This window comes from Neovison vison, chromosome X (assembly GCF_020171115.1).
Source record: "Neovison vison isolate M4711 chromosome X, ASM_NN_V1, whole genome shotgun sequence".
Taxonomy (NCBI): domain Eukaryota; kingdom Metazoa; phylum Chordata; class Mammalia; order Carnivora; family Mustelidae; genus Neogale; species Neogale vison.
The window spans coordinates 18770097-18788806 of NC_058105.1; the positions used below are offsets into that span (position 1 = coordinate 18770097).

The window sequence follows — 18710 nt, forward strand, 5'->3', positions numbered from 1 at the left end:
CTGAGAATTCAGGTGGTGAATAAAGCAGACAAAAAAATCCCTGCTCTCAAGGGGCTTGTGTTCCAACAGAGGAGACAGATGAGTAAATAAATAGTATGATGTCAGATGGTGCTAGGTTCTGTGAAGGAGAGTAAAATTAGGGTAAGGGAATAATGAATGATGGGGTCAAGGGGCTGGAAATTCTGCACAGGATGGCTAGGGAAGACTGCTCTGTGAAGTAATTTTTTTAAAAAGATTTATTTATTTATTTTAGAAGGGAAGGACAGAGGGAAAGGAGAGTATCTCAAGCACACTCCATGCTAAGTGCCAAGCCCAACATGGGGCTGATCCCCCAACCCAGAGATCATGACCTGAGCCAAAACCAAGAGCTGGAAACCCAACTGACTGCATCACTCAGGTGCCCCTACTGTGAGGTAAGGTTTAAGCAGAGACCAGATTGGAAGAAAGGTTATTCCAGATAGAGGGAAGGGTGTGTGCAAAGGTCCTGAGGCCAGTGTGCTACTTGGTATGTTTGAGGAATAGCAGTGAGGCCCCTGTGGTTGAAGGAGACAGAATATAGAGGAGAGTGAAAGGAGATGAAGCGGGAGAGGCCAGATCATAGACCACTATGTATGTGATAGTAAGGACCTTGGATTTTATTCTAAGTGGGATAGAAGACTACTGAAGGGAAGAAATAGAGTCCAAATACAGGAACTTATGATTTAGCAGAAGGCTTGATAAAATACTAGCTTTTGAAATACTTTTAAAAGAAGGAAAATTAGGGCAGTTTTTTTTTTTTTTACATAGCATAGCATGTGATATAAAAGCTATTATTAAAAACAAAACAGTTTTATACAGGTAACACTTTACTTTTGAGTCATAAGCTGACTGCTGAATAACTTCAGGAGCCATCCAAAATGGTGTTCCCACAAAGGTATTTCTTTTGATTTGTGTATCTGTCAGCTGGCCGGCAACTCCAAAGTCAGCCAGTTTAACATCTCCTTGTTCTGACAGCAAGACGTTGGCAGCTGGGGGGAAAAAGAAACAAAAACCCCTCAGCTTCCTTAGAATATAGCTATGTTTCTCAGGGTCATATAAGATTTCTGTGTACCTTTTATGTCTCGGTGAATTTTCTTTTCTGAATGCAGATAGTCCAGACCTTTCAAAATTTCCTTTAGCATGGTAGCGATCTGGAACTCATCAAATGGACCAGCTCGAAGCTGAGGAGGGAAAACACACACACTTTTTATACACAACTGAACAATCTAGTTCAAACTTGGTATTATCTGTGAAATCAGGGAATCACTTAGCTATACAAAGCAATTCTGCTTATTAAGCCAATAATGAAACAAATGGGGAAATAATTTAAAAGGTGAGGGAAGAGAGTAAATAAGTCGAAGGGAAAGCATTTTTATTTTTTTTTCCAAGATTTTATTTATTTACTTGACACAGAGAGAGAGAGAGAGAGAGAGAGATCACAAGTAGTCAGAGAGGCACGCAGAGATAGAGGGGGAAGCAGGCTCCCTGCTGAGCAGAAAGCCCGATGCAGGGCTTGATCCCAGGACCCTGAGATCATGACTTGGGCCGAGGGCAGAGGCTTAACCCACTGAGCCATGCAGGCGCCCCCTGAAAAGGTTTTTAAATGATTAGATTTAATCTTGAAAGATAATATAAGCAGTGTGACCTCTGTACTAGTTCCAAGTTCCGGGTTCCTAAATATTTACCTCCAAGATTTAAGAAATATGCTTAAACAATGACAGAACTAGGTTTCTTTTCTTTTTTGGCTACAAAAAAAGCAATCAGCTACTTAAATTTTGGTGTTGGCTATTTATATGATTAACTATTTACACTGAACTGATTTTGAGGTAAGCCGGCCCAGAGTACAGTTCTTAACTTTTGTGATCTCAATCACTTTGGAAAGCAGAGAGAATTTTTGAGACTGAAATTTAAAAGTTAGCCAGGAATCTGATAATTAATCTATTCAGACTTTCTCTGTAAAAAAAAAAATCAAATTGTGAAGGGATACGGTTTTTCAAATAAATGTAACACATTTGCCTTTCTTTCCCCATCCCTGTACCAAAGCCAAGAGTTCCAACTGGAATACAAGGAAAGCAATGATTAGGTTTCAGGAGAACTTGTAATGGAATATCTGAAAATCTCTCTTTAAAATAAATGGTTATTTTAAAGTTCTGGTACCTCATAAAGCACAAACAGTGGACTGTACAATATTATTACAGGAAAGGGTGGGAATCTAAAGTCAGAGCTGAGGTAGAGTTCTGTTTACTGGAAGGAGGGAAGAGGTGGTAAAAATCAAACATGGCCCACTCTGCCTCACACTGGGAGGGATTCACAGCTCTTTGGCACCTTGTGTATTTCATCTTTCATGAATACCATATTTATTCTGAATAAAGGGCACTTTCATGTTGAAATTTAACAGCTTAAAATAGACTCTGTGCTTCAGTCTCACCATTGAATAGGAACTGTGGTCTGGATATACAGTATACTCTGGGGCTGTCCATAGTTCTATAGGTGCCTTTCCTAGGTAACATTATCTATTTACTTATAAATCTATCAACTTCCACCCCAAAAGTTTCTATTTAAACAGGAGTGATTAAAGTTGTTCTCGAAGTTGAAAATGGCATTTTACTGATCGCTAGCAATGAAATTCTGAGGGACTACCAAGGAAGTGAGAGACCAAGGTCATACTAAGGATTCGTAGTTAGTATCACTGATCCTAACATGTTGACGGGGGCAGAAGAGGTATATCCTCAGTTAAAGAAATCAGGCAAGATCTGTAAGGGATACTACTTGTCATTCTGAAGGACTTCCAAAAGTAGCCTGGATAAGCCAGTGTATTAAGTAAGAAATTAAAAAAATATATATTTCCATAAAACAAAAACAAAAACAAAAAAGGGGTCCTACAGACCCACTAGCTTATTGGGTATATTTAGGACCGGTTTAAAATACAGGAAACATAGACTCTCAATGAACAGGCTACTGGGGGAGGCTGAAGGGGGAGACTCCATGGCAGGGAAATGGGAATGGGGTGCTGCAGTTGCGTTTTTCTGGTTCATTATCAGACATAAAATTATTTCAAGGCTTGTGGTTAAAATGTTTCCTTAGCCATGCTGACAACAATGGGAAAAGGAGGGAAAAAAGGGAGTTGGGAAAGAAACCGAAAGTAAAGTCTATGCAACAGAGACTTTTTTTTTTTTTTTTTTTTGGCCATACGACCTTGGGAGAGATAATGATGAAATCTTGGTTCACTGGCCTTGGAGTGCATAATTGAACTTCTCAATGACTGAAGACGGTGACAATGTCTCTAACAGCTCATACCCATGCCTTTGGGGCCGCATACCGGCCTTGGGTAATTTGCCTCTATTGTCCGCTGAGAGTGTGCAAGAGAGGGACATCTGCTCTTTCACAGACTATATACTTGTGGGCCTGGGGCTCTTCCCCACTCCTTTAGACTTCCAGCCGGTCCTAATCAGCCAGTCCCAAGGCAGTACATTGTATTATGTCTTCTCTTAAGGCTGGCATATTGTTTCCAACTTTTTTCTTTGGTGCTCCTGTTTTATTCTATTAGCCTTATCGTATGAGTTTTTGTTGTAAGCCACCGCAGTTCTTCTTGGAAAGAAGTCAGGTATGATCAATTCCAGAAAATACCCTACAATAGGCACAAAGTCTGTTCATACACAGCTCAGTTTTTTTTCAATGGGTGAGAATCTTGAGGTCTACACTCTAAAATGCTGATGTCAGTTACAAGTCGTAATCATGCTCCTTTAGTTGGGCACCAGCTTAAGTGAGAAATACTCTCTGCCCAGCATCCCTCTTATTTCCTCTTGTCCCTAATAGCAGTGCCCTCCCTCCCACCTAATCCTTTCTTCCATTCCCCAAATGCTAGCATTCATCTGTACAGCACATTTTCTCATCATGCGCCCTCCTTACAAAGGCCAGTTACATGAACTTTATCATTCAATCACAGCGTTCTTGAAATTGAGAAACAAACCTCGAGCAATTAATTGAATTTCTTCTTTCAGTATTTGAGGAAATCAAGGCACAGAGGTTCAATGATGGGTTTGTCCAGTATTAGCCATCAAGTCAATCATAGAACGAGGATGAGGACCCAGGTTTCTTAATTTTTTACAGAACAGGGAAGGGATATGGTGAGCACCTTGGGGGACCAGATAAGGTAACTGTGATCAATTTGGAAAGGGCTCTTAACTATATGAAAAGTAGAAGGACGAGGATCGTGGAGCAACTGGCAGGCTTCTTGTAGCCCTAATGAAAACACTATTGTGAAGGATTATTATACAAAGAAACACCAGTTCTGTTCTATCACCAGAGAGGAGAGAAAGAAAACACGAACTCCAGCTTTGGGGTGTAAGAATTAGATTAGATACAAGGAGGGTAATACCTAACTCAGCAAGTGATTAAAATGAGATGAATTCCTAGAAGGAGATGAGACTCTCCGTCAAGTTTAATTACCATTTCTTTAGAAAGCTTTAAATTTGGTTCTGTTTAAAGGACAGAAAATCTCTTACAGTCATTTCTGTTCATAGGATTATTTGAAACTCTGGAGTCATTAGCAGGGAGGATTAAACCCGTTTAGAAATATTTAATCACTCACGGTTGGGAAAACTCATCTCCACTTGAAAATAAGAGTTAAAATATTACTTGATGATCTTAATCATGAAAACACTTTATTTTTAGAAACAGCACACTCTATAATTTCAAAAGCAGAAGCATGCTAAGAAAATGTAAGTCATATAATATTAAAGACAGAAGGGAACTTAGAAATAACTTCTTCGTTTTATAGGATATCCAAATCTAAGGAATTTATGTGTCTGGTTCACAGGCACAGATTTAGTTATGAAGACAGCCCCGTAAGATCAAACTCCTATAGGCCAGCTCAGTGGTCATCTTACTACACAAAGTTGCCTTTAGTAATGCATACTGAATTTTAAATACAATGTCATATTAATAAAGATTTAAAAGGGGGAGACAGCAATGACAGAATCACACCAATTTAGGGAAAACCACCTGTGTTTCTCAAAGGGATTATGTGTGTGATCACAGCTTCACTGGGTGAAACTTCTCCTGCCCATCGGAGGATTTCAGCACCCTGATCTTTGCCCACTAAAATGGCCCTAGCACTTCCAAGTCATTATGACAACCAAAAATACCATCACATTTCCAAATGGCCTATAGAGGGGCAGAGAGTTCTGTAGGGAACTGGGTCCATAGGCCTCTTTGGTGAGAACACAAGAATCAGTTTAATCACATTTTTAAAAATCCAAGAAGGCTGTCTTTTCAGGGAAATCCTTGCGAAGTAAAACTCTAAACTGATAGCAATGGCCACATACACTGCTAATCTGCAGAGCTTTATTTTATTAAGCTATTCATGTTTCATTCACATGCTAAGAATATCAGCAATATGCTCAATCCTGCAATCTAGCTCAATCTACATAAGGGCAGGGGTCCCGAAGTAAGAGTTTAACTTGAACATATTACCAGAGCAACCATTCAGCTCACCCCAAAGCCACTGCTTATGCCAGTTAAAAGAAAAAAGTTAAAGTATAGATATGTTAAGCTTGTAAAACAGACACTTCTCCAATCAAGACATACAGATGGCTATCAGACACATGAAAAAACGTTCATCATCATTAGCCCTCAGGGAGATTCAAATTAAAACCACATTGAGATATCACCTTACACCAGTTAGAATGGCCAAAATTAACAAAACAGGAAACAACATGTGTTGGAGAGGATGTGGAGAAAGGGGAACCCTCTTACACTGTTGGTGGGAATGCAAGTTGGTGCAGCCACTTTGGAGAACAGTGTGGAGATTCCTCAAGAAATTAAAAATAGAACTTCCCTATGACCCTGCCATTGCACTACTGGGTATTTACCCCAAAGATACAGATGTCGTGAAAAGAAGGGCCACCTGTACCCCAATGTTTATAGCAGCAATGGCCATGGTCGCCAAACTATGGAAAGAACCAAGATGCCTTCAACGGACGAATGGATAAGGAAAATGTGGTCCATATACACTATGGAGTATTATGCCTCCATCAGAAAGGACGAATACCCAACTTTTGTAGCAACATGGATGGGACTGGAAGAGATTATGCTGAGTGAAAGAAGTCAAGCAGAGAGAGTCAATTATCATATGGTTTCACTTATTTGTGGAGCATAACAAATATCATGGAGGACATGGGGAGATAGAGAGGAGAAGGGAGTTGGGGGAAATTGGAAGGGGAGGTGAATCATGAGAGACTATGGACTCTGAAAAACGATCTGAGGGTTTTGAAGTGGTGGGGGTGTGGGCGGTTGGGGTACCAGGTGGTGGGTATTATAGAGGGCACGGATTGCATGGAGCACTGCGTGAGGTGAAATAATGATGAATACTGTTTTTCTGAAAATAAATAAATTGAAAAAAATTAAAAAAAAATACTTACAAGATCCAGTGCTGAACCGCCACCCAGGTATTCCATTATTATCCATAATTTTGAACCCTGTAAAATCCATGAAACAATTTAATCATTGTAAACTTGAGCCAAATAACTAGCATAATATGTTAAATCTGACATACTAATGTACTGGTCTTAAAACACAAGTTTAAAATTAGTTGTTTGAAGCCCAGCATATATTTTTCCATAGAACATTACAAATAAAAGTAAAGTTCTGAGTCTTGATCTTCCTCCCAACCTTTTCAGCCTGTGATACGGCTGAATGAAGAACAAATTATTTTTTAAAAATTTTTTAAAAAAATATTTATTTATTTGACAGAGCTCACAAGTAGGCAGAGAGGCAGGCAGAGAGATAGGAGGAAGCAGGCTCCCTGCTGAGCAGAGAGCCCGATGTGGGGCTCAATCCCAGGACCCTGAGATCATGACCTGAGCTGAAGGCAGAGGCTTAACCCACTGAGCCACCCAGGCGCCACCCCCCTTTTTTAAAAAAGATTTTAATTTATTTATTTGACAGAGAAATTATTATTTTTTTAACTGTTGAACTATTAGCAATTTTTATAAAACCTGGAATAAAGAAACCATAGTCTTAAATTATTATTTTGGATGACTCTGAAAGGAAAAGAGTCACATTAAGGAACGAGGAGGTATATGGAGACTTGTAGAAGTTTTAAATGGAGCTTCTGGGTACCTCCCATGTGATTTTAGAGTTTGAGTACACTGGTTAGTTTGCCTTATTACAGTTTTTGGCTTTTGTTCTCATGTACTGTACCACTTCTATCAGCCAAGATTAATGGGCATTTTTGGGACACATGTGGCACCTAGAAAGGATATTGTTCCTCCTGGCCTCCAACTCCTATTGCCGAGGTACATAGCTAAGAGAAAGGGAGTGTATAGCTTGAAAAGCATAGGATTACTTGTTTATTCCAGAATTAACTTCATTCTGAGTTGTACAGAAGGAATGGGGCAAGTTACCGGAAGTATGTAAATTTCAATCAGGTGCACACACACGTGCCCACAGGCACCACTCAGCTCTGTCAGATAAAAACTGGAATCAACCATTAAACCTTTTCTTTGAGTGATAGCCTGAAATACGAGGGACACGTCTCTCCCCAAATCATTTCATGTCCCTGAGTGTTATTCTCTGCATTTTTGTGGGACCCCAGATTTGACTATAAGTGGAATGGTTGATTTTACTATCCTGGCAAGGGGCCAAGTTGTGAATGGCTGGTGTTCTAAGAGTCCATTTTAAGTAAGGTGTTTCGAATTTGAAAAGCAAGCACTTTTCCCATAAAAAATCATGTCGAGGTTCCTAGGGTAGTCCCCCACAAAAGAGAGCTGAACACGAAGTTGTCCACAGTGTAGCAGAATGAATGCCAGAGAAATGACTGTTTACACCCTCATACTGTTTCCAGGGGAAAAACAAACTCAGTGTTGTGCTTCAACTTGGGATGCCAGGGACACATTTTTTACCCTTACAGCCTCAGCTGTGGGATCAAGGCTCTCGAGCTACTGCCAGGAGCCATCAAACTCTAAACTCCCCAGGAAGTACTCAGGAGTTCCAATCAAAATGTCTACATGTCCCCATGAGGCTGGGGCTTTATCATGGCAAAAGAAAGGACCCCAGTAATAGGACGATGGGTGACACTATAGTGAAGGGACTGGAAAGAGGCTTAGTATTGGGGCCAGGGGAGGAAGGGCTCCGGTTAAATTAATATGCAAGGATTCCTCCTTTCTTTCTGGATGCTGACACCGTGTAGGATGCACAGCGGGGGGTGAGGGGGTGGGCGGCAACAATGTACCCCCCCACCCCGTGCCTCTTGACAGCCACCAGCCACTGCCCTATCACAACCTGAACAGAAGGAAGAAGCAGCCAAGAGTCTTTGCTGGTGGAGGTGTCTAGGGTAGGAGAGAGAGAAGTATGTTCTCCTAACAGTGGGGAAGGAGAAAGAGCTCTGGAAGTGCTTCAGGTAACTTGTTTGTATGTCTAGAATCAGGCCCTCAGAACCTGAAAATTGTCAACCTCATGTGTCTTTATAGTTGATTTTCGAGAGAAGAAAGAAGTGGTTCTCACAAGGCCGCACAGCCTGCGGAATTTTTTCTTTTGCCGGTTTGTTTCTAATCAGCCCTACGTTCTACCTCATGAGCTCCGAATGCTTCCCATTCACCTGATACTTACAAGGCAAATGAAAAGATCTTATTAAACACAGTTCTTCATGAATGAAAGCATCTGTTTTCCGAGTCTGAAACAATGTGTGTCCTTTTTGGGGGGGCGGGAACTGACTCCAAACAGAAACTTACCATCTGTTCTCCACTTAAACGTATTCACAGAAAGCTCAAAATGCTATTAAAGTTGCAAGTAAGCAACTTCCAGTTCTGAAAAAGGCGGCTTCCTCCTCGCAAGCGAGCCACTGGACTCTCTGGAAACAGCAGGGAAGGAACGGGAGCTGCCAGACAGAATTTTCTGCCTGCTTCCTTCTCATTGCCACTTCTGGGGACAAGTCTCACTAGAAGATGGCCACAGGTCTGGCCCTTCAGAAGATTGCTACGCAGGTGTGGGGACTGAAGTGAGGCTCATGGGGCTCTTCTCTGCTCAAGGAAGCTTCGTCCACAGAGCCTTTTCTGACAGGTTCCTTGTCCACAGCAGGCCTCAGAGGAAACACCAACTGCAAACCAAACAAAACTGAAAAGCCTAGACTCTATGTTTGTGTTCTTTTGGAGGACTACAACTTCTACCTTTGATTTCCGTGAAAAGATGTTTGTGTTGGAGAATGCAAATAAGTATGTTTGGCTTGCTTTTAAATGATTTAAAAGGCTGAGATGGTATCTACATACCGGCTGAAAATTCCAAAAGAGCCAGGGACTGTACACCATGCCCGAACATCCGGCACATTGAAGCAGAGGAAGTCCCTGAAGGAAAAACTCCGCTTCTCCACTAATAAAGTGACCCACACAGTTTCACAACGGGTTGGAGCAGTAAGTTTAAAGTCCTGCATCAACATGGGTGGTCAGGGGTTAGGAAATGGCTCTCTGTTCCAAAATTCAGAATGCTTAAAGCGTAAGGACTCCAGAATCGTACAGTTTACTGGGGAGAACTTGGAGCCTAGTGTTAACAGGTTATCTCTGCCACCCCACAAGAAGGCCACCGAACTCCACTGTTCGCGGCTAAACAGACATTTGGCCAAAGCGGGGGAGAAAGGCTACTGTGAGATTTGGGATTCATTTGTTCATAGAAAAAAAATTTTTGAATACCCATTATATGTATTTGAGAGATGATTACTGTACTATGTATTAAGTACATGTTGAATTAAATGGGCTGGTCTATGAATCATGACATTGACCACATAATCCAACATGGACAACTAAAGTCAGCCAGTTATCAAAGGACAAATGTTGTCTGATTCCACTTATATAAGGAACCCAGAGTCGTCAAATTCATAGGGACAGAAAGTAGAATGGGAGTTACCAAGGACTGTGGAGAGGAGACAATGGGAAATTACAGTTTAATGGGTACAGAGTTTCAGTTGAAGAAAACGAACAAGTTCTGGAGATGGAGGGTGGTGCCGGCTACACAACATGAATGTATTTCCTGCCACAGAAATGTACACTTAAAATGGTCAAAATGGTAAATGTTATGATGTATATTTTACCGCAATAAAGAAGAAACAGCACATAAAATTTTATAGAACCACGAGGGACAGGAGAGATCATCTGGCCATATGCCTTACCACCCTTGAGTTCCTTTTTTCCAAACTGGAAGACCTTCTCTATACTTCACCCTCACCAAAATGACGCTCAAGTTCTTGTTTAAATGCTACCCCTCCTTGTCAGGGTTACTGTACTTCATGGACCCATAGATAAGTGGGTAATATGAATCAAGTTAGATGTATCTATCTAGGGTTAAGTAGAGAGGCTAGAACCAGAGACCTGAATTCAGAAGTTGTCGCCCTAGGGGTGCGTGGGTGGCTCAGTCGGTCAGGCATCCAGCTCATGATTTCAGCTCAGGTCATGAACTCAGGGTTGTGGGACTGAGTCCCACGTGGGGCCTGCACTCAGCATGGGGTCTGCAGGAGATTCACTTCCTCTGCCCATGCCCCGTTTCAAATCAATCAAGCAATCTTTAAAAAGGAAAGAAGCTGTCACAACAGAGTGGATGAGATGGACCACGACAAATATGCAGAATGAAAGGAATATACATAGTAGGGCATTCGAAAAGCAAATGTCTGCTAAACTGAATCTAATAGGGGGCTCCTTAGAGCTGTGTTATCTCAAGCTTAAAGCTGTATTTGTTTTGAGCAAAAAAAAAAAAAAAAGAAACATTGTAAGGAGGAGAACATTTTTCCCTCTTCAATTTCCTTTAAGTTTTATAAGAAAACTCCAAAACACAATTTTTAACTAAGGAACATTCCAGAAACATTCACCATAGGCTGGGAATAAACACACACAAAAGTCTCAGGAAAAACAGTGAGAGGGCCACAAAACTGGACTCTGTTCTGGAATATTTTACTCCTATCATTTTTTTTTTTTTTTTTGGTATCAAGGTGGTGGTGTTGGGGGGGGCATATTTCCTTAACATAAACAGAAATGTAAAGGCGATTTTCAGCAGCAAATAAAGGCATGATTCAAATTCTAGTCAATGCCTGAGTGAGCTTCATTTTAAGATTTACATCGAACTAGAAAAATATTTAAAGATTATAAAAGATTTTTCCAATATTATGAGATCAGAAGGGAAGGGTTTGCTTATTTTAGCACTCTTCATAAAGACCAACTTTGTCTCTCAAGAAAATCTGCAGTGAACTAAAATTAAAGGAAAATACTGTGGTCATACTGATGTTTGTCTGGTTTTTACTCTTGTTTTTAAAAATGAAGTTATACAGTGAGCTCAGTCAAAATGAGTACCTTGTACATTTCTGCATGTTTCAAGGAAATCACTACAACTGCATACAGTTTCAGAGAGCATATAATTTTCTCTCAAATGCAGTAACTTTTCCTCCAGCTTACAATGCAGTCTTGGTTATGTATAATATCCTGTGTAAAGACAACCTGAGAAAAACCCTTATCCTACTGTACTCAATTAACCTGACTCACAAAATCCCCCATGTCTTCTGAAATGGAAGGATGCGCCACAATAAACCCTAAGTCGATTGATAATGCAGGCCCCTGATGGTACTTAGAGGATGTAGCCTTGAGTTATATTGACTGCATTAAACAGAACCCTGTTCCATCTGATGTGATTTTAGTTTAAAGAAAAGCAAGCCTACAGGCTCTCACTGTTTTAAAATAAATGGAAAATAAAGAAGTTGGTCAATTTAAGTTGGCCACTTAAATAAATATTACAAGGTTATAAAATCATAGGCTATTTCTGAGTGTATATATGCACAGAGAGAGACAATACACATGCATTTATTTACTCAAATGTGAATAAATTCAGGATACGAATAATCAGTATCAGCCGGCTGTGGATTTCTACAATTCTATCAAGAAGTGACATGTTTTTCAAAGTAGTCTTTCATATTGTAGACTTTAATTAATGATGGTAAAGGGGATAACAATTATTCAGTTTAATCCTTTAAGAAGACATCATAGATAATGGCCCTGATTCATTCACTAGTCTGAAAACATTCTATAATCAAGATTTGGGCATGACAATCTGTTTCTTTAAATATTAAGTAGTCATTGGGTGACTGGTACATGTACACTGTGAAGGGAATTTTTAAAAAACTTTTTAAAGTGGAAGAGATTATGCTGAGTGAAATAAGTCAAGCAGAGAGAGTCAATTATCGTATGGTTTCACTTATTTGTGGAGCATAACAAATAGCATGGAGGACAAGGGGCGTTAGAGAGGAGTAGGGAATTTGGGTAAATTGGAAGGGGAGGTGAACCATGAGAGACTATGGACTCTGAAAAACAGTCTGAGGGGTTTGAAGTGGCGGGGGGGTGGGAGGTTGGGGTACCAGGTGGTGGGTATTATAGAGGGCACGGCCTGCATGGAGCACTGGGTGTGGTGAAAAAATAATGAATACTGTTTTTCTGAAAATAAATAAATTGGAAAAAAAATAAAGTTCTAGGAATAAATAATACAAACAGAGCTATAATTCATTTTCCATAAGAGTACTGAGTCTGATTCAACAAAGGCTATAAGCAACCAATGAAAACAGTCAAAACCATGTTGGTACCCATTTTCAGTATAATATAGAATAACCCATTAGGAATAGGGCTTATTTAATATTTTAAGTCAGTCACCAAAGGGAGCTTATCTGTTGTTACAAGTGCCTAAGAATAGCAAACCTTTAGGTTTGCTCTAGAGTAGGTCTGGAATCACCAGGGTCCAATCCAGAAAGAGTAAACCAGACATGCTCTAGAGTGGATCTGGAATCACCAGGATTCAATCCAGAAAGAGTAAACCAGAATCTGTAAACAACACACAACAACAACAACAACAACAACAGATTCTTGAGGCTGCCTCAAACCAAGTGTGCTATGGGAATCAGGAGGGAGACCTGAATATATTGAGACTGAGTGACCTTTCAGGATTCCTTAAAAAGAATCTGACCTGCCAAGTAAGTTTTGTAGGTAAGAATTCACAAGCAAAATATGCCACGAAGAATCCAGTAATTGTGTGTACAATTAGAGAGAGTAAAGGCTAACACTGAGAAGTGAATTGAATGGTACCATCTCCTCTTGGAACCACCACCGCCCTCCCCTCCAAATAAGAAAAGTGACTACACGCTTATTTGTGCTGTCTGTACGTTGTACATACTTAATCACAATATCTGCACTCTGTTAGTGCAACGTGGGATTGTGTGCTCCTTAAAGGCAGAACTGAGTTATTCATTTTTTAAAAAGATTTATTATCAGTGAGAAGAAGGGAAGGAAGGGGTGGAGAGAGAATCAGCAAGCAGACTCCTGCTGGGCGTGGAGTCAGACGCAGGGCTTGATGGACTGAAACCAAGAGCCCGAGGTTTGGCTGACTGAGCCACCCAGGTTCTGCATTTTTCTATCTCCAGCACCTAATGCCGTGTATGACACACAGTGACAGCCTGTTTAAGGATTTATTCTACTATGCATTCATTCCACATTCATCTAATTCATGTAATACTAGAATAAACAGGCTTTGTAAAAAGGCAGTGAAATTTTTGATTTCTAAATAAGTAATAACTAATATAGCTAGATTATTCTAGGGTTTATTCGGTCAGCAGAATAAAAAAAGATAGCATTAATTCTTATTCAGGCCAGTAGCCTGATGAATTATAAATATACTCTTTTTGACCCAGAGATAGGTGAACATAAAACTAACCAACCGGGACGCCTGGGTGGCTCAGTTGGTTAAGCGGCTGCCTTCGGATCAGGTCATGATCCCAGCGTCCTGGGATCGAGTCCCACATCGGGCTTCTTGCTCAGCGGGGAGCCTGCTGGATCTCCCTCTGCCTCTGCTGCCACTCTGCCTGCCTGTGCTCTCTCTCTCTCTGGCAAATAAATAAATAAAATCTTAAAAAAAAACAACAACTAACCAACCAACCAACTAACCAACCAACCAGACTCCTCTGCCCTGCCCCGTAAGCCCTGAAAAGCAAAGAACTAACTAATACTGCCTTCCTCTGAAAAATTGCAATATGGGGATACAAACTTTTAATTTTAAAGTAATTGTATCTCTACCCAAAGCTAGATTTTTCTATTTATTCTTCACATTTCAATAGACACAGATCCTGACCTTTTTTTTTTTTTAGATTTTATTTATTTATTTGAGACAGAGAGAGAGAACACAAGCAGGGGGTGTAGCAGAGGGAGAGGGAGAAGCAGACCCCCCCACTGAGCAGGGAGCCTGACATGGTACTCGATCCCAGGACTGTGGGATCATGACCTGAGCCAAAGGCAGATGCTTAACCGACTGAGCCACCCAGGCGCCCCCAGATCCTGACCTCTAACTCTGGAACCCAAGAATTCTTGGGTTTTTACTAACCAGAGTATTGTGTTATGCAACCACATCTCCACCTGCCGTGACCTCAGGTGTCTGCTAATCCCATGATCCTGGAAACTAAAATTCCAACTTCTGTTGAGGGAGGGAGAACAGATAGTATTCCATTTGACTCTACTTCAACAGATATTTATCATGGACTTAAGATGTGCCATGTCCTGTGCTAATAAGTGATGTAAAAACCAAGCCTTGTTGAGCTAAATTCCCTGCCATCGAGGAGCTCATAATCTGGAGGGAGAGAAAGTTGTGTATATAACCACCATAGCTCAACAGAGTAAGTGACATACTTATATATTCCATCAATTCTAGGTTGAGACAGACTGGACCACTGAGAATTATGTGTCAAAGCCCAGGGGGAAAGCTCTTTCCTGACAAAGGATACGTCTCAAGGACCAGCTGCATTTCTGCTCCCCCGTCAACCCGGAGTTCAGGTGTGGAGTAACGGTGCAGCCGAGTGCTGGGATGCATTCAGGATACAGCTGCTAAATCTAAAAACAGTCTACTTGGCACTATAAATGGAGCTGGACTCTGCCTGGAGGCCAAAGACTGCCAAATCCTAATTTAAGACATTGCCTTTCAAAAAATAGAATTTAAAAAAAAGGAAGAAAAACTTCTAATGAAAATACCTTATGACTTAAATAATACAACACACACATTACCTTTAAATATGATCCGTAGTATTTGGTTACATATGAGCTGTCACACTGACTCAAAACAGTGATTTCTTGCTGAATGTCTTCAATTTCATCTTCGGCTTCCTCGAGGTCTATGATTTTAATAGCAACCACTTGCTGGGTACGGTTATCAATTCCTTTGAAAACTTCTCCAAAGGAGCCTTTCCCAATGCGTTCTAATTTTGTGAAGAGTTCCTCTGGATCAGCTATGTTATTCTAGGGGCGGGGGGTGGTGGCGGGGAGAGAAAGAAAGAAAAGAACACAAATGTTTTGCATCAAGTTTTTTTTACATGAAAGGAAAATAAATCACATAAGACAATAACACATTTTTAAAAGCATACAAACTCCCCTGACTCTCCGCATGTGCTTTGTTAGAGCAATTACAATCCCAAACAGCCAGCTCGTCCATATTCTACAGGGTCACCCACGCTAACTGGGCTTAGCTGATCCTGTTACCACAAACAGTCCCTTGTAACAAATGCGGTCTCTGCTGCCTGCCAAAGGGCCAGGTACTTTTTACTGTGACAACGGCCTTAGCAACATTTTTTTCTAAATACACGTCCTTAGGCAAGGGAAATAGAAACAAATATAAACTATTGGGACTACAACATAAAAAAGCTTTTGCACATGGAAAAAAACCATCAACCAAGGGACAAGGGAACTACTGAACAGGAGAAGATATCTGTCAATGATATGCCTAAGATAAGCGGTTAATACTGAAATTACATTAAAACACGTATACAGGCCAACACCAAGAAAGAACAAATAATCTGATTAAAAATGGGCAAGTACTGAGTAGACCTTTTTCTAAGATTTATTTATGAGAGAGAGAGAGAGAGAGTGTGCACGGATACACATACATGCAAGCAGGTAGGGAGGGAGAGAGAGAGAATTTCAAGCAGACTCCCCACTGAGCTCGGGGGCCCAATGCCGGCTCTGATCCCAGGACCCTGAGATGTTGACCTGAGCTGAAATCAAGAGTCTGATATGCTTAACCCACTGAGCCACCCAGGTGACCCCTGAATAGACATTTTTCTTTTTTTTCCCAAAGATTTAATTAATTAATTTATTTGACAGAGAGACCACAAATAGGCAGAGAGGCAGGCAGAGAGAGAGGAGGAAGCAGGCTCCCCACTGAGCAGAGAGCCTGATGTGGGACATTTTTCTAAAGGCATCCCGATGGCCAACAGACCTGTGCAAAGATGCTCAACACATCACTAATCATCAGGGAAATGCAAATCAAAAGTGCGATGAGGTATCACCTCACACCTGTCAGAATGGCTGACCCAAAAAATAACAAGTGTTGGCGAGGATGTGGAGAAAAAGGAACTCTTGTGTACTGTTGGTGGGAATGTAAATTGGTGTAGCTACTGTGGAAAACAGTATGGAGGTTCCTCAAAAAGTTAAAAAAAAATAGAAATATCATGATCTAGTAATTCCACTACTGGTTAATTACCAAAGAAAATGAAAACACTATTTCTAACAGATATAGGCACCCTTCTATCTATTGCAGAATTACTTACAATTGCCAAAATACGGAAGCAGCCCAAATGTTCACCGATAGATGAATGGACAAAGAAGATGTTATATACGATAGAGTATTACGCAGTCATAAAGAAACAGCCAGATCTTGCCATTTGTGACGACATGGATGAAACTAGAGGGTATACTGCTAGGTGATATAAGCCAGACAGAGAAAGACAAATACCGTATGATTTCCTTTATATGTAGAACCTAAATAAAACAAAACAAAACACAGACCCTTAAATACAGAGAACAAACGGATGGCTGCCGGGGAAGAAGGGGTTTGGGGGCAGGGGAAAGAGATAAAGGGGACTATAAGGTACAAACTTCCAGTTATAAAAGAAATCAGTCACAGAGATGAAAAGTCCAGCATAGGGAAGAGTCAACAATCCTACGTAACACTGTTTGGTGACAGATGGCGACTCTACTTACTGTGGTGAGCACTCAGTGATGAATGAATCATTATGTTGTAAGCCTGAAACTACTATAACATCGTATGTGAATTATATACTCCCAAAAAAGGGGGGCAGGTACTTTTTAGAATAAAGCAGCTGATTAGACAGAGTCTGTACATTAATGCAAGGGTAGTGACAGTGACAAAATGGATAACTTGAGTGGGAAGCACGTGAATTGCTTAAAATTCTAACATTCTGCCAGCAGAACATTACTGTTTCTCTCTCCTCTTTTCCAGCTCTGACATCCTAGTCACCCCACCTGTACTCCTGAACCACCATGTCATCACGGAATGCAAAAGACTCAAGAATCTCGGAGTCTTTTTTCTTAGGTCGGGTTCCTATCTGTATGACATTGAAGTGCACTTGGAAATGGTAACACGCTGAGCTCCCACAACTCATCTTGCAGCAGAAATCCAGAATAAGTCAACATTTTGCTACAATAAAATCTGGAATGAAGCATAGTTTTTTAGTGAACCAATGCTTTGGATATTCAAAAATTCACTGTCCCTTCCTGATTCAGAAATATCCCGTGTCTTCCACAATTCAGAATTCAAATGTTCCTCTCATGAGACGGTATTTATATCCTTACCTAAAACTCATACAGCTGAACTGAAGACTCACAATATTTATATCCTTTCTTAAAACTCCTATAGCTGAATACGTACTGCTGATTAAGAAGAAACACAGGATTTCCAAACCTCCCCCAAAAGGCACGTTATTAATTTGTACTTAAATGCTTCAAAATACAGAAGGATGCTGCTAGGTATGGTAAGCTGTATATCCAGTCTGTCAACTGGACCGGCATTATCTGTTCATTTACTACAATTTTACCTGATCAACAATTTCAGGAGACAATTACAGAGTTAGTGTGGTCCCTTAGATTTTCTGTTACTAGACAACAAGATCATTGAAGTTTATTTCTGTCTCTCATCAAGTTGCTTGTAGCCTTGGCAGCATCAAGCAGTTGTCTCCCTGATACTGGAGCTACTTGTTATCCCCGCCCATCTCCAGTACCCACATAGAACAAATGTATGTTGAGCTTCCCATATGGGCTTTTAAAAATAATTTAGGGGGCGCCTGGGTTGCTTGGTGGGTTAAAGCCTCTGCCTTCGGCTCAGTCTCCTGGGATCAAGCCCCATATCGGGTTCTCTGCTCAGCATAGAGCCTGCTTCCTCTTCTCTCTGCCTGCTTGTGATCTCTGTCTGTCAAATAAATAAATAAAATCTTTAAAAAAAATAATTTAGATTTCCAGTAGGCTGCAAATGTGTTTTTACTACTTACATTTTATTATATACCTTCTCTAACACTTTAGTACCATCATCACTGATTTCCTTGGTGTTCTCTTAGCAAGACACTATAGGTTGCTGTGATTACTATCACACAGTAGCAAAACCACCGGTTACCTCTTCATACTTTTGGTGATGGTTCTTGTCTTTCCAGTATCTTGTGGCAAAAATACCTGCCAAGGTCGGTGACAGATTCACCTCTCTGTAAGTTGCTAAATACAGTGGATTTGGAAAAATAAAAGGAACAAATCTTTCCATTTTTCTGATATAATCACAAAACAAATCTCAAAGTTGTAAGCATACCACTGATTAACAACTACATAGTATGCACTCTCTGATAACACATT

The 18710-nt window shown here is 40.6% G+C and overlaps 1 protein-coding gene across 2 annotated transcripts in view; it reads right to left on the reverse strand.

Moving 5' to 3' along the window:
• Window positions 1-18710, reverse strand: part of STK26 (serine/threonine kinase 26) — a 53333-nt gene that overhangs the window by 6416 nt on the left and 28207 nt on the right. Inside the window, exons 3-6 of one of the 2 annotated variants that reach the window (XM_044234927.1) lie at window positions 15084-15314; window positions 6441-6497; window positions 1091-1199; window positions 850-1007 (exon numbers count right to left, since the gene is read on the reverse strand). In XM_044234927.1, coding sequence (XP_044090862.1) covers window positions 850-1007; window positions 1091-1199; window positions 6441-6497; window positions 15084-15314 — 555 coding nt within the window. Of the gene's footprint in view, window positions 1-849; window positions 1008-1090; window positions 1200-6440; window positions 6498-8750; window positions 9094-15083; window positions 15315-18710 lie in introns of those variants that run through there. The other variant, XM_044234928.1, reaches the window with a different exon arrangement.